Source organism: Cyprinus carpio, chromosome A25 (genome assembly GCF_018340385.1).
Source record: "Cyprinus carpio isolate SPL01 chromosome A25, ASM1834038v1, whole genome shotgun sequence".
Lineage (NCBI taxonomy): Eukaryota > Metazoa > Chordata > Actinopteri > Cypriniformes > Cyprinidae > Cyprinus > Cyprinus carpio.
Window position 1 is genome coordinate 15,650,020 of NC_056596.1, and position 27,127 is coordinate 15,677,146.

Sequence of the window (27,127 nt, forward strand, 5' to 3'; positions counted from 1 at the left end):
TAAGAACGGAATGGTTCAGAACTGCGGATTAACTGCAGCCTTTTGATAAAATAACACGAATAAGTACAGTATGCTGCCATATATCCTTCTTTCTTTCTTTAAAAAAAAAAAAAAAACAAGGAAAGGAAAAGAAAAGAAAATGTCACTTTGCTTCAGCTCTTGCTCCACGTCACTCCCTCCTGAACAAAATAGTTTTCTGGATTCTCTCTCTAGATGGGCACAGACTGCCTGCTTTCCCCTAATCAACACTGCAGAACGACCTTCATGATTTTAGAAGGCATCTAATGCATTAATATAGGCTATATTTAATATAATCCGTTTATAAAGTTGTCGTTCAATTACATTTTTCGTGTATGGAAACCTTTTTTGTGCACTTTTGAATAAAATACATTCCAAACGCAATATATTAAATTAAAACTATATCCATATGTAGCATGCATTATACTTTTCATTTATTTTTAATTATTTTCACATGATATAATGTTATAAACATATTTTTAAGTAAATTTAATTATATCAATATTTGTACATATTTCCTAAGCGCTGTCTATCTATCTATCTATCTATCTATCTATCGATCTATCTATCTATCTATCTATCTATCTATCTATCTATCTATCTATATATATATATATATATATATATATATATATATATATATATATATGGGTGTGTGTGGGGGGTAGTGAGGGGATTTATAATTTATAATACACCTATATAAATAAAGAAATAAAAACTAAAAATAATGAAATAACTATATTTAGCTTGCAATATACTTTTTACATTTTTATATAATATCATTTGAAATATATACATATAATATTGATAGAAATATCATTAAAATATATTTTATAAATATAATTATTATATAAATATATATATTTTTATATAATATAATTTGGTATATATATAAAATATTGATAGAAATATCATTAAAATATATTTTATAAATATAATTTAAATCTAGGCTATATATTTTAAGCTGTAAATATACTCAAACACACACACACACACGCACACCACACACATATTTATATAGTGTTCTGTAAGTGCCCCCCCCCCCAGATTACTATATATATATAATTCTCAGATATTCTACGTTTCCCTTGTAATGATTATATACACGAGAGGAAAAAAAACCGGATTCCTCTGATGTCACATTTACAATCCTAAACGCGGCGTGACGTCACGGCGAGGGGCGGGTCTGGTGAATTACACTGATTATTACATTCATTCATAGCTCACACTTAAAGCAGGCGGCGGCAAACCGTTGATCAGTAATCCACATCGTCCATATCTCAGAAGAGCCGTAGAGGTAAGAATCCAGAATGAATCAGCTATATATTCACGCAGCTACACGAGACTGAATGTAAAGCTCGTACACCGGTTAAGTAGGTGAAAGTGCACGAGCGCACAGCCTGGTATATTTTTGTCCTATGGTTTGACACAGACGTCCTACAAAAAACCCCAAGGGGATTCCGGACGGCAGCGCAGGTTTTCTTTGAATAAAACACTAATGGATGTCATTTATGCTTTTATGTTTATAAATGAATGCATGTGTGACACCCAAGAGCACCCGAATGTGGCAGGACGAGGTCAGTGGGTGCTCTTGGGTGTCACACATGCAGGGCATAAGCTGAAAGTTGGAAGCGCGTTAGTTCAGCTGCTGTTGTTACGCGCGCGCAAAAACTGCTGCGCTGGAATCTGTTTGATTTTAGTTATTGATTGCAATAATATCAGGGAACTTGTCAAAGTGTTTGTCCTCTTGTTACATAGTTTCGATTTGTTTCGGTGCCAAGTAAGTTTACTATCGAGAATCCTTACGAATTACGCAATACAACAAATAGCTTTGCTCCCAGCTTAACTTGTTACATTTAAAGATATTAATAACGCATATGTTATAGCTTTAAATCAGAAATCAATAATCCAAAATGTAAAATTCTATAATTATTTACTAGCCCTCATGCTGACCCACACGAAAGGAGATATTATGCACCATTCACTTTCATTGTAAGGGAAAACAATGCAATAAAAGTGAATGCAATTTCCTAAACTCTGGCTAACATCTCATTTTGTGTTATACAGAATAAAAATAGCCTTACAGGCATGGAATAGCATTAGTATGAGTAAATGAAGAATTATTATTATTATTTTTTTTTTTTCATATTTTGGTGAGCTGTCCCTTTAATTTAATAGTTCTCGTAGAGCATGGACTATGCAAATAGATATACAAACATGTGGTTTTTTCTATTGTATGATCAAATAACTCAGTACAAGTGGCAGAATATTTAATACCAACCTATTAAGCATATTTCCATATGAGCCATAATGGCGTTGAGCAGTGTGTATCATCAACACAGTAGCGCGTGACCTTTCGCCTAGTTTCCGTCCACACCGGTGCGTCACGTGATCACTGCTAATACATAACATAGCGCCCTCTTTACAAAACTTAACCTTCGTAGTATTTTTTTTGTTTTAATTTATTTATTTTTTATTAGATTGGCACTAGATGATGATAATATCACTGTCATAAACAATTATTACGATCTTATTATAATGTTGTATTTATGTACCGTAAAGTAGAAAGGTTTGAGTGGTCGTTGAGCAAGAAAGTCTGAAGTTGTAAACTATAATATATTATTTATTTATAATAATAATAACACTTACATTATTCTTATTATTCGTAATAAAATATGTTTACTAAAATTGCAATAACATTTGAAATAGCTTGCCGAAGAGTTTTTATTATTATTATTATTATTATTATTATTATTATTATTATTATTATTATTATTATTGTGCATTTAAATAGAAACTTTTGAATCATGTCTTTTCATATTAGGCTTCCGGAACAGTCTCTCATCTGTCATTGGTTGAACAAACAGATAGTCCCGCCCCCAAATTCAGGCTGAGCCAATGCTGCTGTGTCCTGCTGGTCAGGATTTTAAGAGATTTACTTTCTCTATGTAGGTGTGTGTGTGTGTGTGTGTGTGTGTGTGTGTGTGTGTGTGTGTGTGTGTGTGTGTATGTGTGTGTGTGTGTGTGGTACAACAGAATCTGTGTAGTTTCATAATTGTTTTCAGATGGTGCTGAAACCATGTGTTACTGGCATTTGCCATTAGTTTCTATGGACACCACAGTGGACACCATAAAGGAAGTACTCTTCGGAATGCTTTTAAAAACTACTTTAATAGGACTGTTGAAGCAGTCGTGGCCTAATGGTTAGAGAGTCAGACTTGTACCGGTGTGTGTGTGTGTGTGTTTGCTTGTTCACTACTCACTGCTGTGTGTGCATTTGGATGGCTGAAATGCAGAGAACAAATTATGAGTATGGGACACCATACTTAGCTACACGTCACGTCACTTTCACATATGTACAGTCATTTTATAATTACTTCTATTGCCATTGAAATATGGTTAAAATGTGCTGCTGAATGTCCTAAAACATATTTGAATGTAATTACTATTGAATCTTCTGTCATGTATTAAAGATTCTTTGTAATCACACATTAGTAATAACGTTATAATGTAGTTATTTAAAATATAGTATCTTTAAATGGAATATTACTAATTAGTTAAAGCTATAATTCTGTACTTTAGTATGTTAGTCAACACATCAGTGTAAGTGTACTTCTTTAGAGCACGATAAAAGATGATCAAAAATAACGATTTAAAATGTACTTTAAAACTTTTAATATGACATGATTGCGAAGTGCACTTTTTAAAAGTGTACTTAAGTGTGTAAAGAAGAAAGTGGACTCTCTTCAAGTGCACTTAGTGGCCTTTTGTTTAATTTAAGCTGCATTATACGATCTGTAAGTATAATATATTTATATATAGAGTATAATATATATATATATATATATATATATATATATATATATATTATATATATATATATTCGAAGTACACTACAATGTAGTGTATGAATGAAGTTGTCTAGCTGGTTTAGGGAAGAGTGTGGTCTGCCTGTTTCTTGTACAAACCAGTTTATCATCCATTAACATACAGTAAGAGAGGTCAATACACCTTTGTTTTGAAAATGTGACAAGGACATAAACCCTAAATACACACTTTCTATTCTATTTCAGTTATTTCAGACCTGTTATTAAATATAATGCATTGTTTAAACTATCACGTTATGATTACTCCGAAAAGTCAGACATCACTGTGACCTATCAAACATCCATGCAGCTTTATTTATTTACATCAGAGCGATGTTTACAGTACTAAGTGCTTGTGAAAGAGTCAGAGAGGTCGTGAATAAAGCTCATTCTGTAATCAGCTCTGTTATGTCATGCAATTAAATGCTTGAGGTCACGCTGAACAACAGAACAAATGCGATTAGATTACATTACAGCTAATGTTTTATTACAACAACATATTTTGAAATTCACATTATGGCTTTGTGTTATGTAATACGATGTTTGTTCATGTACTTTTTTTTTTAAAGGAATCGTTCTCCCAAAAATGAGTATTTGCTGAAAATGTGCTACCCCACGGTCTAGGGGCACGTAGATCAGACCAAAAGGGTACTTTAGTGTTGGCGATTAAAGGGGCACGAGCCCCCCAGAGCCCTCCCTGTGCACGCAACTGATTTAAGATGTAGATGAGTTTGTTTTTTCATGGGAACAGATTTGGAGAAATGTAGCATTGCATCACTTGCTCAGCGGTGGATACATTACAGTGAATGGGTGCCGTCAGAATGAGAGTCCAAACAGCTGGTAAAAACATCACAATAATCCACAATTAATCCACACCACTCCAGTCCATCAGTTAATGTCTTGTGAAGTGAAAAGCTGTGTGAAGCTTCTGATAAAGAAACAAACTCATCTACATCTTGGATGGTCTGAGAGTGAGTAAATGTATTGGGTTTTGGGTGTTTTGGGTATATATATAAATGCAAACTAGAAGCATTTTCACTAGTGGTCTTATGTATTACTATCCGATATCTTCACTATCTTTTTTTTATGTTATCATAGTAGCCATTTATAAAGTTCCAGCACACTCCACCGAACTGTGAGTCATGTATTTTATCAATTCTGATTATGACTCTTGTGTAACTGCCGTCTTACTCTTCTCTGTCACAGTGTGAGTGTGCAGTCAGCATGGCAGAAGCACATCAGGCGGTGGCCTTCCAGTTCACCGTCACTCCCGATGGCATCGACCTGCACCTCTGTCACGAGGCCCTGCGCCAGGTCTACCTGTCTGGCCTCCACTCCTGGAAGAAGAGGTTCATCAGGTTCAAGGTGACCTCACAACTGACCTCCTTATCTAACTGATAAATTACTGTACATGAGTAACATTATCTAATTAGACCTGAATGTCACTTTGAAATATCAATGTTTCATTGAATTGTTCAGGATAGTGTGTTCTCTGGAAATGACTGCAAAGACCATTTTAATAAAACTGTAAAGTTTATTAAAATATTAATTCTAATTAATGCTAATTAAAAAGCTATTCATCTATTCTGTTCTGTTCTTTATATTTGTTTAATGTGATATTATTTTGTGTTACTGTAGAATGGTGTCATGACAGGGGTTTATCCAGGAAGTCCCTCAGGGCTGCTGGTTGTTTTGGTGGGTTACATGTCCACAACCAAATATGCCAAAATAGACCCTTCCCTTGGGATGTTCACTAAACTGTCTAAACACCTACCAATCAGGTAAACCACCAAAGAACGGTCACCCGTTTGTCATTAGTTATTAGCAATTTATTAGGATACATTTGGAAGATTAATAAGTCAATATGGCATTTCTTCTGTAGTGAAAATTACCATAATTTAATGTGACAGTCTTTTTAATAGGAAAATTATAGCTGTCCCAAATTTAGAGTCTCATGCAAACACAAAGTCTTACTCTTTGCTTTGTAGTTTTAACTACAGTTTTTTGTTTGTTTGTTTTGTTAAAAACTATAGCTGTCTAAAGTCCAAAGACATTCAAAACACAAAGGTCTGATTCTTTGTGTTGTAGTTTAACTAGTAAATGTATTGTTTATAGATGATTTGTTTTGTGTTTGTTTTGTTGTTTTCGTAACTTTGCTTTGTACCTGTAGTAGGAGACTTTATAGAACGTTTGAAATCCGCTGCTAATGAAAAGCTCAAGAATCAGATGTTTCTGTTTGTAGTTCTTTTATTCTATTATCTTCAAAACAGATTACAATGTTATACAAGAAATGTTTGTCACACGCTGTTCACCAGCTTATTTTATGAGTAGTCTTGACAAACAATCCCATGTCTCTGAAAAACATATTAAACGTTTAACGCATGCATGAGCCATGTAAAATACTTACAGTGTAACTACAGTGCTGATAATAACAAATCATTATGATTTCTGATGATTTAATATTTTATAATTTCAATAATTAAAAAAAGATTAGTAAATTATTAAACATTATTATTTGAAGTATTATTTTAATAAAATATATTTACTATATTTACCACGTCTGTCATTAAAAAATAAGATTCTTAGACTATTTGAACTATTTTAGTTGATATCACCATAGAGTGCTGAAAAAACAACAACAAACAAACTAATAACTACAGTGTTTTTGAAAGTGCACTGCAGTTAATTTCTCACCTAATAGCTTTGTTTCCCTGCAGTAAGTATGTAACAGAAGAAGGGCAGCGTGTTGTTGGTGGTGTGCTGATAGGGACCGGATTGTGGATTGCTGTCACTTTCGTTATGAGGAACGCCCTCAAGTACCTGCTGTCCTGGCACGGCTGGATGTTCAATCGCCATGGATCTTTGTCCTTAAAAACAAAGATTTGGTTGGTGAGTGTGGCTTTGATGGAGAATTGATCACTTAAAGGAATAATAAATAACCCAAACATTATGTCGTATTATGCATTGTTTTTTCATTGACCATATGACCCAGAGTTTTAATTTTACGGTGCACTATACTTTTAACACTCCCAGTGCTGTAAATATTTCCCTTCATCATATTCAGAGAGAGTCCAAGGTCTAATAAGTTTGTTTTATAACACACTTTCAGCACTGTTCCACTAATTAATTTTGAAGTTATCTCTGCGTCATTTTGTCAGCTTTTGATATACAGCTGTTCACTAGAACTTGTCTGGTTTTGTAATTGGAAAATTCATGCTTGTCTCATGTTTGACTCTTGAACCAATTTTAACGCTGTCCACACAGGTGTTGGTGAAGGTATTTTCGGGGCCAAAGCCAATGCTGTACAGCTTCCAGAGTTCAATACCACGGTTACCAGTGCCTCCTATAAAAGACACTGTTAGAAGAGTAAGTCAAGCATTTTCACTGCTTTTTAAAATTATCATATTTATTAAAAGTTCAAATATGACTGAATTTTAAATACTCTTCTGTTTTAAATTACGCTCACTTCACATCTATATATATATAATTGTATTTTTGTTTCCTCTTCTTTTTTTTCTCAGTATCTTGACTCAGCTCACCCTCTGATGGACGATGAACAGTACAAGCGTATGGAGGGGTTGGCAAAGGACTTTGAGAAGAACTTGGGCCCCAAACTGCAATGGTACCTGAAACTCAAATCCTGGTGGGCCTCCAATTATGTAAGTTCGCTCTTTTCTCTACTATTCGAAATCATTTTCAGCAACTTTTTCTGAGGGATTTTTAAATTATGTGCAGTCTTATCATATCTCATTATAAAAATGAATCAGAACCTTGTTCAAGTTTTTCTTTCTTTCAAAACAGCATGAAAGCTTCTTAAATAATGAACCTTGAGTTACTTTTATTTGAGATTTGTGTCATACCTCGGATTATGGATACTTAACTTTGTTCTACTATCATCCTCTTAGGTCAGTGACTGGTGGGAGGAGTATATTTACCTCAGAGGTCGAGGACCAATCATGGTCAACAGCAACTACTATGCAATGGCAAGACTGATACGCAATGGCTTATCTGGATTTTGTTAAAAAGAAAGTCAAATTTAAAAAAATAATAAAATAATTCAAGATGGTGAAATTTAATCAAAAAATGAAATTAACTCATTTACATTAGGTTTTGCTCAAATATTTTTAATTATAAATCTTCACCTTGATCACGAAACCTATTTGTGTGGTGTAGAAATTAACAAATTTACATTAAGATTTACTTGAAGCACAAACTATTTTTTATAAATCTAACATCCGGGTCACGGCACCAATTTTCTATGTTGTAGAAATGAACAAATGTACATTAAGTTTTGCTTGTAGCACAAATTTACCATCTGGATCACAACACCAATTTGTGTGGTGTAGAAATTAACAGATTTATATTAAGTTTTGCTTGTAGCACAAAATATTTTTATAGATATTAATTTATTTTTGTTTGTTTTAGTATTTATTTTAATATATTTTTATAAATCTACCATCCAGGTAACAGCACTTGTTTTTGTAGTGTAGAAATGAACACATTTACGTTAAGTTTTGCTTGTAAAGCAAACAATTTTTATACATCTAGCACACACTATTGTTAGAAATCTACCAACCAGGTTATGGCACCAGTTTTTGAAAAGTTGCTTCACTATTGTTAGAAATCTACCAACCAGGTTATGGCACCAGTTTTTGAAAAGTTGCTTCATTTAACTCCAGGTTGTTCGTATAATAAGTTCATAGCGCTGTTCAATGGCAACATCTCAGGAGAGTCACTTTCTCTGTGTTTATCAGGACTTCCTCTATGTGATCCCCACTACACGTCAAGCTGCCCGTGCTGGTAATTCCATCCACGCCATCATGATGTACAGAAGAAAACTGGACAGAGCACAGATCAAACCAGTGAGTCTAGTTTACTCAATAGAGTCTGTAACACAAACATTCATCAATATTGCCTAAATTGAATGCAATTTTTTTTTTACCTTCATTCTATACAAGAATAATGGATTTGTTTCAAGATTCTAAAACAACAACAACAAAACCTTAATAGTAGCCAGTATAACTCAATAATATGATAGCTTTCTGTGAGACCAAAAAACGTTCAAATCTTATTAACACTGGTGGGATTGATGGTAAATGAAATTACTTCTATATGTGCAGCATCATGCAAAATATCTCCTTGTGTGTTACACAAAATAATGACGAGCAGGGATCCTCAAATCCTCAAATCTCACATATAAAGAGTTTAGCTCTAACCCTTATCAAACACTCCTAAGCCTGCTAATCAATGTCTTCAGGATCATTAGAAAATGAGTAAATGGTAATGAAATTTACTTTTGGGTGAGCTATTCTCTTAAGTGTAATTATTAATGTTTCATAGGTCAGGGTCATGTATGGGTCAGTGGAGGTGAACTACTACTCAGAACTTCAGAAGAAACATTAACTTTTATTATCACATAGTATTTGACTTCATAGAAGCAAGTTGTTTAGATTCTTGCTTTTATTTACAGATACATTTTATACAAAATGTGTATATTATATGGCCATGTAGTGTCTAATTAGACAACAAATTATATATTATATTATTATTTATGTATAAACATACACTACCATTCAAATGTTTGAGTCAGTAATTTGTTTTCTAAATAATATTTTTATTCACCAAGGCTGCATTAAATTGATCAAAAGTGACACTAAAGACATTTCTAATGTTACAAAAGATTTTTATTTCAAATAACTGCTGTTCTTTTGAACTATCTATTCATCAGAATCCTAAAAAATAGCATCACGTTTACACAAAAAAGTCTGAAGCAGCAGCACAACTGTTTGTTTCATGATCATCAAATCAGCGTATTAGAATGATTTCTGAAGGATCATGTGACACTAAAGACTGGAATAATGATGCTGAAAGTGCAGCTTTGTATCACAGAAATAAATTACATTTTAACATAGATTACAAGAGAAAACAGTTATTTTAAATTGTAATAATATTTCACAATATTCCGTTTTTTACTGTATTTTTGATAAAATAAATGCAACGTTGGTGAGCAGAAGAGATTTTAAAAGATTTTAAAAACTTTTGAATAGTGTGTGTGTGTGTTCAGGTCTCTCCTACGTCATATCTAATGTGTTTTAGTGCATGTTTGTGTCTGTGTTTTATTTTTTTATTTTTTCTTCTTTTTCAAATATGTACTGTATAATAACCAAATCAGCAGACATGTTAAAAAAAGGAAGTTTGTCATGTTATACCATGTCTCTTTTTGTCTCTCTTTAACCCCGTAAACTCTGTGTGCATGACTGTGAAAGCATCCCCCTCATGAACGATCTTGTGTTTTGTTCCTTGCTCCCGGACGTGTCTGCGTTTGCTATGCGCGTTCGCTCACCACATGCACAGGTTTATTTGCTGGAGAACCGAGTGCCGCTTTGCTCGGCACAGTGGGAGCGGATGTTTAACACGTCCCGCATTCCCGGGCTGGAGACAGGTAAGAGGAGGGGCTTGTCCGGCCTGACCCACACCTGACCCGCACCCCTTCATCAGCTCCAGCAGCGGCCGCCTCAGTCTCAGCCTCAGGACAACAGCACAGCAGACAGGAGAACAGTAGAGCTTATTGACTTCCAGTGGTCGACTGATGAGGGCTTTTACTGGCTGAATTCTAGAGAGCAGGGTGGACCATGATAGCAGCTGAGACCAAAATCTCTGTGAAACAGATCTCGCTCATGGTTGTTAACCAGTACCTATAATAGTGATACATCAATATATCAGCCAATTATAGAAATAGGTAAATAGTTGAAAAAAATCCTGATAATTAATTATGTATTATTATAAAATAAATTATGTATTACTGTATGTTATTATTATTATGTAATTTATTATTATATTAATCACATAATAATCTAATTGTATGATTTCATAGAATTTATGTATAATTTTAAATAATATAATAAATATAATATAATATAATTAATCTCTCTCTCTCTCTTTATATATAATATATATATATATATATATATATATATATATATATATATATATATTATATAATAATTATATATTTAATAATAATTTAAGAACATTTCTGGATTCCTTCTCCTTTTAATAATCCTAATAATAGTGATACACCAATATATCGGCCAGTTATAGAAATAGGCAAATACTGTAGTTAAAAATAATATGTAGTTAGATAATAAAAGGTATAATAATTCATTATAATGATCATCATAATATTAATACTTTTTATATTATTATTATTATTATTATTATTTATTTATATTATTTGTAATATATTTTATTTTGTATATTTTTATTAAATATTATTTCACATAATTATTAGTAATCACATAATACATTCTAATCACTTTTAACTGTGGACATTTTTATATAATTGTATAATTTAATATACATTTATAAATAATTTTAAAATGTATTTCTATATGTATCAGTACATCAAAAAGTCCCCAAATGAAGATTATTCATACTTGTTATTATTATTATTATTATTATTATTATTATTATTATTTTAATTACCCTCATGCCATTTATTTGGATTTTGGCACAGTTTATTTCTATATAGTTTTTTTTTATCATTTTATCATATTACATTATTTTGATCATATAATAAGTAATAATTAACACACACACTATATCACTTGTAAATTAAATGTTTCATATACACATATATACATATATATATATATATATATATATATTCTTTGTAAAATAATGCAGGTAATATCTTTGAAGATATCTACCTTAATATAATATAAAATAATTAGTATTTTGTAAAATAACTGTTGCCTATATTTCTGCCATTTTTTCAATGTTTCATTTGAAATCTTTAAATTGAGCTGTATTTTTTCTCTCTGTTGGCCATCAGTCACCCTTCACTCTACGAATTTGCCGGAAACATTGGAAAATGCACATCAGACGACCGCTATCAAATAATCAAATATCAAAAATATCATATATTGTATCTGCCTGACTGTATATCGGTCACCACTGTTTTCTGTTTGTTTTTAGAAGATATTAATGTAGTCAGTTTTGTCATTTCGCAGCTGTGCTGTTATCCAGCGGCTGGTCACCGTGTGAATTCATCTCTCCTGATGATCCTTCATTCATTCCCTCCCCTTTTTCTTTTTTGTTTCCAGTTTTCCATTACTCTGTTTCCCTCTACAGGTTTCTATTGTGGTATTTTGGGTTTCTTCCTTGTTTTTCCTGTTAGTGTTTGACCTTCCGTTCTGCTTCACAGCTCATGGTTTTGAACACTATCCCCATGTGCTCATCTCAGTACGAGCGTATGTTCAACACCAGTCGAGTTCCCGGTGTAGAAACAGGTAGAGCTTCCCTCTCGCCTGCTTCATGCGCCTTCATTTCGCAACCAGCCCGCTTTTAGATGCTAGCTAGTGACTGCTGTGGGCCTAAACTGCATGAGGGTTTGTGATTGGATTTGCACTCTATATAGCTGACGTTTCTGGAGAAAACAGATGGCGAGGACTTTTTTCGTAACTTTATAACCTGTTTCTGTGATTTAATAATTAACCTGTTATCTGAAACAGATGAATGAGAAACAGGAAATAGCATGTTTTACAACCGTCTGGCTGTATAGTGGTGCCAGTCAAAGATGTCTGTTATTTTTATCGATACTAATTTATAACACACTGTAATAAATTCAAGAGGTTTTAAACGTGAATGAATTCCAGTTTCGTAACTAATAAATTACTAATTAGAAAATGAATGTGATATAATAATGTATTTATAATAATAATGGGCTATCACAGCAAAGTGGAAATATGTGGTATTAAGGTTCTAATTCTTACTAAATTATCGTTAAATAAATTATTACTGATTTAAAATATAGATAAATTAATTTAGAATAACTTAACTAATTTAGAGTGCACGTATACTATTAATATAGAAAACCAAAAACAATATAATAATAATAAATACTTATTATTATATAATTTTGTACTAGAACTAATCAAATTATTTTTAATAATAATAATAAGAACTCTAGAGTGCAGGTATCCTATTAATGCAAAAAAACATAATAATAATAATATTAATAATAATAATAATAATTTTAGAAACGATGTTGATGTTGATTATAAAGATGATGATTAACATTTAACTAATTTAAAGTGCATGTATACTATTAATGCAGAAAAACAAAAACAATAAAATACATATAATAATCAAAACACTTAATCAGCAATAATAATTATAAAAACAATTGTATATTAAAGATGATGATTACAATTATTGAACACAAAAAAATACTTAGTACTATACTAATCAATAATAATAATAATAATAATAATAATAATAATTAGTAACATAATCAATGCACTTAAGTAATAGTAATAATAATAACAACAACAACAATTATTATTATTATGTAGTAACATATATAATATATGCACATACAGTATATAGATGTGTTTATACAAATCAAGTGTAGAAAAACAAGCCTTTGTTTGGTCTTTCTTCTGATCTACTTTGCCTTTTTCACCTCAGCTTTTGCTTTTCTCATCATTGTCTACTGACCACCATTAATCAATTAACCCTTAATAAATACAGCCAAAATATAACACATTGTGCCTTATTTATACTGCACAAATAATTATTGGATGAACTACAGAATAATGTTACTTTGTTTTCATGCACATTGATACATCTCCATCCTCTCATCCGTATTCTTCATGACGTCCTTCAGCACATGAACGAGAGCAAACACATCGCTGTGTTTCACAAGGGACGCTTTTTCAAGGTTTGGATGTTTTATGACGGACGGCTGCTGTTGCCTCGAGAAATTGAGCAGCAGATTGAAAGGATCTTGGCGGACAAATCCGAACCTCAGCCAGGAGAGGAGCTGCTGGCCGCTTTGACAGCGGGTGACAGGTGACAGCTCATTTTTATTATTTGTATTTAATTTTTAATTATTTGTTTTAAATAAATTCTATTGTTAATTTAGTTTTACACAAAAAAAGGAAATAATTTTTTTTTTTAAATATCATGGTCAATTAGATTGCATTAATAAAGAAAATAAGGTTTCTATGTTCTGTGAAATTTCTGTGGCTGTTAAAGCTGTAAATTTCAGCTTTCATTCATGAACTAGATGCTGTTTCTTCTCTTTCGGTTCACTTAAATGTGATCAAAGCCCATTAAAGAACACACAAAGAGCCAAGTGATTTTATCTCTGCTATTGTTCCCCATTACCCAGAGATCCCTGGGCCAAAGCTCGCTCACAGTTCTTCAGTCGAGGGAAGAACAAGCAGTCTCTGGATGCCGTGGAGAAAGCAGCTTTCTTTGTTACTCTGGATGACACCGAACAGCGTTACGATCCAGAGAATTCGGTGCGGTCGCTAGACAGCTATGGCAAATCTCTGCTCCATGGAAAATGCTATGACAGGTGACTACGATCTCGCTTGGTTATAATTAAATTGGGTTATAAAATCACTTATCGGGAAACATAATATATTTCTGTTCAAAAGTTTGGGGTCAGTAAGATTTCTTTAAATAAATGAATACTAATAGATTCATTTATTTAGCAAGGACTCAGTTGATTGCATTGTTACAATATTTCAAATAAATGCTGTTCTTTGGAACTTGGAATCCTGAAAAAATGTATAGTAAAAAAATTAAGCAGCCAAAACTGCTTTCAACATTGACAATAATAAGAAATGACACTGAAGACTGGAGTAATGATCAACACAGGAATAAATTATATTTTAACATATATTACAATAGAAAACAGTTAAATTGTAATAATATTCCACAATATTACTGTTCTAACTGTATTTTTTATCAAAGAAATTTAGCCATGATGAACATTACATTACATTTACATTTAGTCATTTAGCAGAAGCTTTTCTCCAAATGACTTACAAATGAGGACAATAGAAGCAATCAAAACCAACAAAAGGGCAATAATATGTAAGTGCTCTGACAAGTCTCGGTTAGCCTAATGCAGTGCACGTAACAAGTAGATAGAATAGAAAAAGAATAGAGAATGCTAGTGTTAGAGGCTTTTTTTTTTTTAAAATAAAATTAGTCAAAAGAATAGAAAAAGAATGCTAGTAAGGCTTTTTAAAAAAAGAATAGAAATAGAAAAGAGAGTGCTAGAGTTAGAGGGTCAAGTGTAGATAGAAGAGATGTGTCTTTAGCCGTTGATTAACAGAGGTGTGGCATGCATTCTTTTCGGCTCATTAAAGACTAATCTTGCAGCCACATTCTGGATTAGTTGTGGAGGATTGATAGAACTGGCTGGAAGACTTGCCAAGAGAGCATTGCAATAGTCCAGTCTGGAAAAAAACAAGAGCTTGAACAAGGAGTTGTGGAGCATGTTTTGAAAGAAAGGGCCTGATCTTCCTTGTTTGATCTTGTTGTATAAAACAAATCTGCAGGACCAGGCAGTTTATCAGTGTGGTCTGATAAAGTCAGCTGCTCATCAATCACAACTCCAAGGTTTCTGGCTGTGTTTGAATGAGTTATGGTTGATGTGCCTAACTGGATGGTGAAATTGTGATGAAGTGATGGGCTTGTTGAAACCACTAGCAGTTCTGTCTTGGCAAGGTTGAGTTGAAGGTGATGGTCCTTCATCCAGCAAGAAATGTCTATTAAGCCCCTTTCACACTGCGATTCCGGAAAATACACGGGTAATGTGTCCCGGCAATTGTTCCCAGGTTGCTAGATTTTGCCCCTTTCACACTGCCAGTGATTACCCGGAATATGTGCGTGCGTTCACACACAAGCTGTAAAGGTCCCGTAATATCGCATGACATCAGGATGTGTCATGTAATGCACGAGTCGAAAACGCTAGGCATGTTAACTTTCCTTTAAGCTGGCGAACGATCTCAGCTTCAGTGCGGATAGTGAGGAACTACTTGATCTCTGCTTCATTACAGTTTGCACCTATTTTTTCATCGCGAACATTGATCTGCCTTCAAAACATCCTGTAAAAGAGTCGCACAATAACATGCATCATCACTACGACACGGCATTGGTTCTGGCTTTTGTTCACACAGCGCTCGTTCTGGGACTGAACCCGGCAATGTTACTAGGTCCCCAATCCGGGATCGATCCCGGAATCAATGCCGGGATGTGTTTGCGTTCACACAGAAGGTGATCCGGCAATGTTCCGGCAATTTTCCAGGTCGAACGTGCAGTGTGAAAGGGGTTTTAGACATGCTGAGATGTGAGCAGCTATCGTCGGATCATCAGGATGGAATGAGAGGTAGAGTTCAGTGTCATCAGCAGTGGTATGAAATGCCATGTTTCTGAATGACAGAACCTAATGATGCCATGTAGACAGAGAAGAGAAGTGGCCCAAGAACTGAGCCCTGAGGCACCCCAGTAGTAAGATGTTGCGACTTGGACACCTCACCCCTCCAAGATACCTTGAAGGACCTAGCTGAGAAGTGAGACTCAAACCACTGGAGTGCACTTTGTCAATAGGGTTGACAGGAGGATTTGGTGGTTAACCATGTCAAAAGCAGTGGACAGATCCAGCAAGATAAGTAGTGAAGATTTGGAAGCCGTTCTTGCCAGTATTAGGGCTTCAACAACCAAGAGCAGGGCAGTCTCAGTTGAATGTCCATTTCTGAAGCCAGACTGGTTGCTGTCCATGAGGTTTGTGAAAGTGAAAGGCAGATAAGAGCATATGAAACTTATTTAAAAAAAAAAAAAAAAAACTTACAGACCCCAAAGTTTTGAATGGTAGTATATATTTTAAAGTTTTTTTTTTTCACTCCATCATGTGTGTGTTTTTTGTCTCCAGGTGGTTTGACAAGTCTTTCAATCTGATTGTGTTCAAGAACGGCACTATGGGATTGAATGCAGAACACTCCTGGGCCGATGCGCCCATTGTTGGCCATTTGTGGGAGGTGAATACTGTAAATCAATTAATTAAAATATTGAGATACATGAGCTGTTTTGGCAAGAAAGAAAATTCATATTTTACAAAATCACTTTGTTATATAATGGCAATTCACAATATCTGAGTTACTTATTGCACAAATTCATGTTTGTTTTTCCATTGGTATAAGTATACAAATTAGCCTTACAACAGTAATATGAGCTCTTGGTGTGCTGCCTATAGGGGGCACCCTTAACTTCTTATACGACCTTAAAAGTACAGGTGCTGGTCATATAATTAGAATATCATCAAAAAGTTGATTTATTTCACTAATTCCATTCAGAAAGTGAAACTTGTACATTATATTCATTCATTACACACAGACTGATATATTTCAAATGTTTATTTCTTTTAATTTTGATGATTATAACTGACAACTAAGGAAAATCCCAAATTCAGTATCTCAGAAAATTAGAATATAACTTAAGACCAAATACAAAGAAAGGATTTTTAGAAATCTTGGCCAACTAAAAAGTATAAAAATGAAAAGTATTAGCATGTACAGGACTCAATACGTAGTTAGGGCTCTTTTTGCCTGAATAACTGCAGCAATGCGGCGTGGCATGGGAGTCGATCAGTCTGTGGCACTGCTCAGGTGTTATGAGAGCCCAGGTTGCTCTGATAGTAGCCTTCAGCTCTTCTGTATTCTTGTGTCTGGCATATTTCATCTTACTCTTCCCAATACCCCATAGATTTTCTATGGGGTTAAGGTCAGGCGAGTTTGCTGGCCAATTAAGAATAGGGATACCATGGTCCTTAAACCAGGTACTGGTAGCTTTGGCACTGTGTGCAGGTGCTAAGTCCTGTTGGAAAATGAAATCTGCATCTCCATAAAGTTTGTCAGCAGCAGGAAGCATGAAGTGCTCTAAAACTTCCTGGTATACGGCTGCGTTGACCTTGGACCTCAGAAAACACATTGGACCAACACCAGCGGATGACATGGCACCCCAAACCATCACTGACTGTGGAAACTTTACACTGGACCTCAAGCAATGTGGATTGTGTGCCTCTCCTCTCTTCCTAAATGCAAAATTTACTTTCATCAGAGAAAATAACTTTGGACCACTCAGCAGCAGTCCAGTCCTTTTTGAAGCGAGACGCATCTGACGCTGTCTGTTGTTCAAGAGTGGCTTGACACAAGGAAGCGACAGCTGAAACCCACGTCTTGCATACGTCTGTGCATAGTGGTTCTTGAAGCACTGACTCCAGCTGCAGTCCACTCTTTGTGAACCTCCCCCACATTTTTGAATGGGTTTTGTTTCACAATCCTCTCCAGGGTGCGGTTATCCCTATTGCTTGTACACTTTTTTTCTACCACATCTTTTCCTTTTCTTCGCTTCTTTATTAATGTGCTTGGACACAGAGCTCTGTGAACAGCCAGCCTCTTTTGCAATGACCTTTTGTGTCTTGCCCTCCTTGTGCAAGGTGTCAATGGTTGTCTTTTGGACAACTGTCAAGTCAGCAGTCTTCCCCATGACTGTGTAGCCTACAGAACTAGACTGAGAGACCATTTAAAGGCTTTGCAGGTGGTTTGAGTTAATTAGCTGATTAGAGTGTGGCACCAGGTGTCTTCAATATTGAACCTTTTCACAATATTCTATTTCTCTGAGATACTGAATTTGGGATTTTCCTTAGTTGTCAGTTATAAACATCAAAATTAAAAGAAATAAACATTTGAAATATATCAGTCTGTGTGTAATGAATGAATATAATATACAAGTTTCACTTTTTGAATGGAATTAGTGAAATAAATCAACTTTTTGATGATATTCTAATTATATGACCAGCACCTGTATAGTTCACCCAAAAATGAACACAGTGTCATCAATTCCTCATTCTCCTGTTGTTCCAAACCTGTGTGAGTTTTGTTCTTCTGTTGAACACATATTTTGAAAAATGTTCTTCATGTTGTTCCAAACCATGTATCAGGCCCTGTTCTTTCCTGTGAGCAACACAAAATGAGGTATTCAGCACTTTAAGAGTGGTCAATATGACTCTTGTGCTATATATTTCAAGTCTTCTCATGTCATATTATAGCTTTGTGTGAAAATCAAATTTATGGTGTTCAAATATTATATGATACATTATATTTTAATATTTTAGAAAGGCTTAGTAAAAACAGTAATATTGTGAAATATTTTTTACAATTTTAAATAGCTGTTGTCTATTTGAGTTTATTTTAAAATGCAATTTATTCCTTTGCAAAGCTGAATTTTCAGCATCATTACAATAATCTTCAGTATCACATGATCCTTCAAAAATCATTATAATATGCTGATTTGCTGCTCAAGAAATATCTAATATTATTATCAGTGTTGAAAACAGTTGTGCTGCTTAATATAATAACCATGATAAACTTCTTCATGATTCTTCAGCATTTATTTAAAATAGTTATTTTGTAACATTATAAATATCTTTCCTGTCACTTTTGATCAATTTAATGCTTCCCTGCTGAACAAAAGTACTAAATTCTTGCAAAAAAAATGTAGTTTATGTCATGTGATATTTAAAATGTTTTTGTTTGTATTATGGCAGCATGTCTTGTCATCGGATCCAGTGAGACTGGGCTATACTGAGGATGGACACTGCAAAGGAAACCCCCATCCAAACCTGCCGGGACCCCAGAGACTGCAGTGGGACATCCCAGAGGAGGTCAGTTCAAATGTTTACTGTGCATTTTAAACATGCTGTACTTTCATCCACTATATAATTAACAAGGAGCGGCCTTGTTCCTGCACAGTGCCAGGCAGTGATCAACAGTTCTCTGAAAGTGGCTAAAGCTCTGGCGGACGATGTTGACATGCACATCATCCCCTTCAACGACTTTGGCAAAGGCTTGATCAAGAAATGCAAGACAAGTCCCGACGGCTTCATTCAGATCGCCCTCCAGCTGGCGCACTTCAGGGTACGAGCGATTCTACAGCGATTCTTTGGATGTTTCCTCAGGCTTCTGTGTAATATGTTCACATTTTCCTCCTGTAGGATAAAGGCAAGTTCTGCCTGACGTACGAAGCCTCCATGACGCGTCTGTTCAGAGAGGGCCGCACTGAGACCGTGCGCTCCTGCACCACTCAGACCTGTGATTTTGTCCGTGCCATGATGAATGACAAAGCAACGGTGGGATTGACTTTAATGGCCAGCTGGTTTCAGCAAGTGTTTTTGCTAATTCCTGCTAATTCCTCCACGTTTTTTTTTTTTCCTTAGAGAGAAGAGAAGTTGAAGCTGTTGAAAGTGGCGGCAGAAAAGCATCAGGACTTATACAGACTGGCCATGACAGGAAAGGGCATCGACCGCCATCTTTTCTGCCTCTACCTGGTGTCAAAGTACCTCGGTGAAGATTCGCCTTTCCTTAAAGAGGTGTGAGATGCGCCACAAGCTAAAATGTAATCCATTTCATAGATTCATCACATTTTATAGTGATACGTTGGGTTTGTTGCAGGTGTTGTCCGAGCCCTGGAGATTGTCCACCAGTCAGACTCCTCTCCAGCAGGTCGATCTGTTTGATTTAAAGAGGCATCCAGAATACGTCACCAGCGGAGGTGGATTTGGACCTGTAAGTTCAACATTTTGTTTCTAACACTCTGTTCTACCTAGACATGATTCAGTGAAAACTCAACTGCTGGTTTACAGTATTGTAAAAGTTTTGGGTGGCACGATTCATTTGAAGTTTTTGAAAGAAGTCTCTCACCAAGGCTGCATTTATTGGATCAAAAATACAGTAAAAACAGTAATTTTATTACAATCTAAAATAACTGTTTTCTATTTGAACGTATGTTAAAATGTATTTTATTTCTGTGATACAAAGCTGAATTTTTAGCATCATTACTCCAGTCTTCGATGTCACATGATCCTAAAGAAATCATTCTAATATCCTGATTTGATGCTTAAGAAACATTTCGTATTATATGTTGAAAACAGTTAATAACAGTTTGATAACATTATAAATGTCTTTACTGTTATTATAGATCAACTTAATGCATCCTTTTTGATTAAAATGATTAATTTCTTTGTTACATACTTTACCCAGACTTTTGAATATGTATATAGGCAGAATTTAATGTTTTGTTCTCTTTCTTTTTTTTTTTTTTTTTTACATAGTTGAATAAGTTTTACATAACATAGTTAAAGTTTTTTAGTTTTATTTAGTTTTGGCTTGGTTTTTTGAGAATATGTGAGCAATATGTGTGTTGTTTAGGTTGCTGACGATGGTTATGGTGTATCATATATTATTCTTGGAGAAGATCTCATCAACTTTCATATATCCAGCAAACACTCCAGCCCAGAGACGGTGAGTTCACTTTATTATGTATAAAATAAAATATAAAATATGATAAAATATACAGAATAGTAATTATATTTGTTATTATTTTTATACAATTAATAATTTAAAATAAAGTAGTTTTTGAAAGGTGTTTTTTTTAAGAAATTAATTATTCAGCATCCAATTAATTCAGCTAGGATTGATCAAAAGTAACATTATAAAGTCATTTATAATGTTGTAATATTTTAAAAACATTAAAATAGAGAAGTTACTTTAAATTGTGTGTATATATATATATATATATATATATATATATATATATATATATATATATATTACCGACTTATTTCAGAAACATTACAAAATATTAGCAACTTTTGAATGGTACTGTATATTCATATTTATTGTATAAATTATTAAAGTAATTGATAATATGATATAATAATTCTGTTTATTTGTAATAATTCTGTACATGTGTCAAATCAAAATGTTCTCTTTTTCTTGTGATTTACAGGACTCTCACCGCTTTGGAAGTAACATTAGGCAGGCAATGCTTGATATGTTGGATCTTTTCCAGCTTGACAACAAAGCTAACAACAAGTGATCGGTCTCTTCTTGTTTTCTCATTTCTTAAAAGGGAAACCATTTTAAAATATTTTAAACAGAGGGCTGATGATCCTTAGGCATGTACAGAGTAATTGTTGGTTTTAATTCAAATTCAAAGAATGGTAATTTAAACAGGACGGAGGATGGTATCTGGGCATTTGATGAAATTGCATTGTTAAGAATGTAAAGGAGAAGAAATATTTGTGATTTGGGAATTATATCAGACTGTATGACATTTTTATTTTTGGACTGGGATGTATTCATCCACTGTTGCCTTAATCTCGAACGAATGTGAATGGGCTAGAAATGTTCTTCAGAAGATCCTGGAAACCTGTTTTGTGCTGCTGTACATTCAGACTTTCATTTTTTGAAACATGACTTAGACTTAGGTTTTCAACTAATTTATTCACTTTATTGTGACTTGAATTGTTTCTGAAGTAACACTGTGGCAGGTTACAGGGATAAAGAGGAAGCTATCCAGGGAAGACAGGCCAAATATTTCAAACATGTCGGGCAATGGTACATATTTTTCTTTCACTTGTGTTTTTGTATTTAAGCATGGTCAAAGAATTGCAGCAGAGTATCAACATTATCATATATACAGTTATTTTAATTTATTTAATGGACTCACCATCACTTAAAAAACACTCCAAATAATGTAGTAATTTAGCTGTATGTTCATACTATGATTATTCATCATTCTGAGTTCACTACCAACTAAGCCAAAAATCATTCATTCACAGGTATTAGGGATAAAAAGATTTATTTTTCTGTATATGTTGTTTCTCAGCCATAGAAAAGTGTGATGTTGATTTATCGGTTCCTCATCAAACATTTCTGAAAGTGTGCTTATGGATTCAATGAATAATAATTATTCTTTATTGTAAACATGAATGAAAATGAATATAATTTAAAGGGAAAGTTTTACTTGACTTGATGTGTTGTGCAATGCATCAAATATATTTCTATCATATTTTCCACAATGTGTGTTGTGGTGTGATATAGGAGCTGTTTGGCATTGTTACTGTAATTCAGAACACTTTTAAACACAATAAAAGCTGACTTTTAAGACTGATCTGATCTGTATGCACCACATTTTATTTGATTGTGGAAAATGGGCACTGAAAGTATATATTATTTTCCTATATTTCAAGTTTTTTGTTTGTTTGTTTGTTTGTTTGTGACATTGTTTTTTGGTTTTTCAGAGTTTTGTTTTTTTATGGTGTGTTGTGTTTATGTAGTGTAGTTATGTATGAATATATCTATATTCAAGTAATATTACAAATACTTAAACAGGGCTGTCCAAACCTGCTCCTGGAGGGCCACTGACCTGCAGATTTTAGTTCCAACCCTAATTAAATACCTGAACCAGCTAATCAAGGTCTTAAGGATTACTAGAAACATCTAGGCAAGTGTGTTAGAATTGAATTCTGCAGGACAGTGGCCTTCCAGGAGCAGGAGCAGACACTCCTGTACTAAGGCGTTAAGCTTATGCCACCACTAGATGGCGAAATACACTAATGATATTAAATAACAGTCTGAAAATTATAAAGACACTCACAAGACACATCTATGAATGAGGAATTGTCTTGAAACAAAGCTTCAGTGATCAAAAGTTCAGTGCAACGAACAAGAAGTGTGGAACGAATCACTGGAGTAGCCATTACAGGGAGTCTTGAGGAGTATACAGGAACCTCCGGGGAGGCTATGATAGGATCCACTGGGACTGAGCTGACATTGCAGGGAGCTTGGAGATAGGGGCAACAACGACAAAACCCTCTGTAGCAGCCTTAACAGGAACCTCTGGCACCAAGACGACCAAGATCTGGCTTTTGATGGATCAACTGAGGTGAGGCAGAGATTGGAGCTTTGACTGCTGGGGCCATTTCAGGAGTCTCTGAGGCGGCAAGAAGGTGCCTGTGGCAGGGATCACCGGGCTAGCCATGACCGAGAGCACCAGCATTGAGAAGGCGGAGATGCAGAGCTCTGGGACAGGAATATTTCAACCCCTTTGGCAGCAGTGGGTAGCACCGAGGTGGCAGAGGAAGAGAGCTTTGACATTAGGGAGACACAGGTGGAGACAGAAAGTTCTGGGACTCAGAAGGCTGTGGCAGGAACCTCTTGGACTCAGGTTGGGGCAAACCAAAACAAAACGTGGCAACCAAAGGTAGTATGTACAAATACACAATGTGTACAAATCCAAAGGCAGTACCGCCAGGTGCAAATACTGCTCCCTCAAGCCAAATCGCACAATGCTGCACAAAGCTTGATAGACCCGCAATAGTGAGAGGAGGGATGGAAGTGTCTCCTATTGCAGCCCACAAGACACTAAGCTGCATGACAGACCGCAACTGGTGTGGTCTTATGCAAACCAGTTTTTGGACAGGATTTGGCCCAGACCAAGCCTCTGACTTGGGTTTGAGAGCCCTGAGCAAATGGCAGCATTCTACGAAGGAAGACAAGAGGGACATCTTATTTTAACCTTAAACCAGGGGTTCTCAACTCCGGTCCTCAAGGTCTACATTCCTGCAGAGTTTAGCGCCAACCTTGTTCAAACTCACCCGCCTCTAATGTTCTAGGTAATGTTCTTGTTCAGGTGGGTTTGATTAGAGTTGGCTCTAAACTTTTCAGTAAGAACCCCAGCCCTAAACTTTACACCTGTTTTGTTTGATCATTTCATTCTAAGCTGTAAGATCTGACTTAAGGTCAGAAAAAAACAGATCATAGCCCTTCTGGAAATGTCCTCACAGAATGGCTAACAACAGCACCCCTAGTGACCACACTGTTGCTGGCCTGCCATAGTTCGCCTTAAATTTAAACCCATATATAGTTCTTTTTAGTTTCATTGCCTGCATTTTAATTCGTTGAGACCTCTCCGGCTCTCCCTGGCCTGAGAATATTTACTAAAATATAATTTTACACAAATGTATGTTATGTTAATATGAATTGTTGTTGAGTTTCTCCAGTAGATGGCGTCTATTTAACATGTAATATGTTCATATTTGATTACTGTCTGTGGTTTTACTGTGGAGGGTTTGTTGGTGTGAATCTCTTCTCTTCTCTTCTCTTCTCTTCTCTTCTCTTCTCTTCCACTCTGTTAAATTGATATATAGCCCTACATTCAGCTCTTTGGAAACATACATACAAACATACAAACCCACAAATCACTCTCTTCTCTCCAAATGGCTAATGCCCAATTTCAACAGGGTCCTTTGGTGTGACAAATAATGCAGTGATAGGTTAAGTTACTGTTATATAAAGAAATAAGTTATTGTCCCGATGTCTTGACTACTACACCAAATATCCAAAAATAGTTTCAAAAACAAGGACAGCTCTGGTAGGACCATTACTTCGTAAACAAGTATACTAACCTTTGGAAGAACTTTATTACTGTAATAGACCTCCATAATGTTCCCAGTCAAATTTCCTGTGAAGATGGTCACTTCTCATTTATCAATAAACTGTAGCATTCAAATAAAAAGAGCTTTATAAAAGGCCAGTTCTAAATCCTAACGCATGGACAGTTGTACAGCCCCAGGAGGGAGGGATTCTGCTGGACCTCAGATATATCAGGCACACTCTTAAAACCATTGCAAGGTGACACATTTCTCAGAAGGGCAGAACAGGAAGTGCACATGCTTTCTCAGTGGTATTCCCAGTGAAGATGTGGATTCACTAACCCATTTCCGCTGCAGCTTATATTTCAGGGATTGCGTTCTTGTCTGCCAAGAACCCCATCAAGACCCCGGCTGCATTTAAATAGTTTTACACATTAAGAAATAAATAGTGCCTTGTAAAGAGTCATCTGAATGGTGTACACTCAGTACAGTAATAATTGATGATGAAAATAATACTCACATGAGTTGAAGATAATGAAATAAGATGAAATCCACCTTATGTAAAAACAGCTGGAGTCATATGAAAAGTTCCGTTCACTCCAAGGATGACAACAATAATGACAGTTTTAAAAATCTTTAAAAATTGTAAAAGAATAGCAGAGTCCACTCCAAAACATTTACGATATCTGCACAGAGGAATGATATGGCTGGGATCACTTTCACAATGATTTTTATTTTTTTCTGCTGATTAACAATAAGTAACGAACCCTTATGTAAAAAACTCTTGAAGAATCCTCAAGATCTCAAGAATTTAAAGTGGCAAATGACAAAACAGCAGTGTGTGCTTAAAATAAACAGAAGACTGTTGTCTTATGGTGTTGGTTCACCCAAAAAAAAATTCCCAAATTTGAAAGTAATGTCATCTTAGCAACTCACCGTCAAGTTGTTCCAAACCTTTATGGGTTTCTTTTTTCTAAACACAAAATAATGTATTTTGATATGTTGGTAACCAAACAGCTGATGGTAGCCAATGACTTCTAAACATATATTAATGTATTTTGATATGTTGGTTAGTGGACAGATGTTTTTAGAATTACATAAATATTAGTTTTCAAAAAGTTTGCTGCTAAACTGCTTTTAGATCTTTGTTTCAGTTGTTTCTGTGATGTACTGAAATATAATTACAAGCACTTCATATGTTTCAAAGGCTTTTATCGACAATTACATGACATTTATGCAAAGAGTTAGTATTTGCAGTATTTTTCTTTTTCAGGACCTCTGCAATTCGACTGGGCATGCTCTTAATCAACTTCTGGGCCAAATCCTGACTCATTAGCAACCCATTCTTTCATAATAGCTTCTGGGAGTTTGTCAGAATTAGTGGGATTTTGTTTGTCCACCCGCCTCTTGAGGATTGACCACAAGTTCTCAATGGGATTAAGATCTGGGGAGTTTCCAGGCCATGGACCCAAAATTTCAACATTCTGGTCCCCAAGCCACTTAGTTATCACTTTTGCCTTATGGCACGGTGCTCCATCGTGCTGGAAAATGCATTGTTCTTCACCAAACTGTTGTTGGGTTGTTGGAAGAAGTTGCTGTTGGAGGGTGTTTTGGTACCATTCTTTATTCATGGCTGTGTTTTTTGGGCAGAATTGTGAGTGAGCCCACTCCCTTGGATGAGAAGCAACCCCACACATGAATGGTGTCAGGATGCTTTACTGTTGGCATGACACAGGACTGATGGTAGCGCTCACCTTTTCTTCTCCGGACAAGCCTTTTTCCAGATGCCCCAAACAATCGGGAAAGGGGCTTCATTGGAGAATATGACTTTGCCCCAGTCCTCAGCAGTCCATTCACTATACTTTCTGCAGAAGATCAATCTGTCCCTGATGTTTTTTTTTTGGAGAGAAGTGGCTTCTTTGCTGCCCTTCTTGACAACAAGGCCATCTTCCAAAAGTCTTCGCCTCACTGTGCATGCAGATGTGCTCACACCTGCCTGCTGCCATTCCTGAGCAAGCTCTGCACTGGTGGCACTCCGATCCTGCAGCTGAATCCTCTTTAGGAGACGATCCTGGTGCTTGCTGGACTTTCTTGGACGCCCTGAAGCCTTCTTTACAAGAATTTAACCTCTTTCCTTGAAGTTCTTGATGAACCTATACATTTTTGA

At 35.1% G+C, this 27,127-nt stretch overlaps 1 protein-coding gene across 2 annotated transcripts; it reads left to right on the plus strand.

Annotated features, from left to right (window-relative positions):
• The first annotated feature begins 1,177 nt into the window (after positions 1-1,177).
• On the plus strand, positions 1,178-22,697 carry LOC109051291 (carnitine O-palmitoyltransferase 1, liver isoform-like). Of its 2 annotated transcripts, none has more exons than XM_042715695.1 (19): positions 1,178-1,315; positions 5,091-5,249; positions 5,523-5,665; positions 6,602-6,773; positions 7,149-7,250; positions 7,406-7,543; positions 7,790-7,867; positions 8,639-8,746; positions 10,239-10,326; positions 13,544-13,739; positions 14,062-14,250; positions 16,618-16,723; positions 19,291-19,407; positions 19,496-19,660; positions 19,738-19,872; positions 19,960-20,112; positions 20,195-20,308; positions 20,951-21,043; positions 21,531-22,697. In XM_042715695.1, the coding sequence occupies exons 2-19, from the start codon at positions 5,109-5,111 to the stop codon at positions 21,618-21,620; spliced, it is 2,328 nt and encodes a 775-aa protein (XP_042571629.1). In that variant the 5' UTR covers positions 1,178-1,315; positions 5,091-5,108; the 3' UTR covers positions 21,621-22,697. The 2 variants fall into 2 exon arrangements, with proteins under 2 accessions (XP_042571629.1, XP_042571630.1); XM_042715696.1 differs by lacking the exon at positions 10,239-10,326 and adding an exon at positions 12,091-12,175.
• Positions 22,698-27,127: the final 4,430 nt, after the last annotated feature.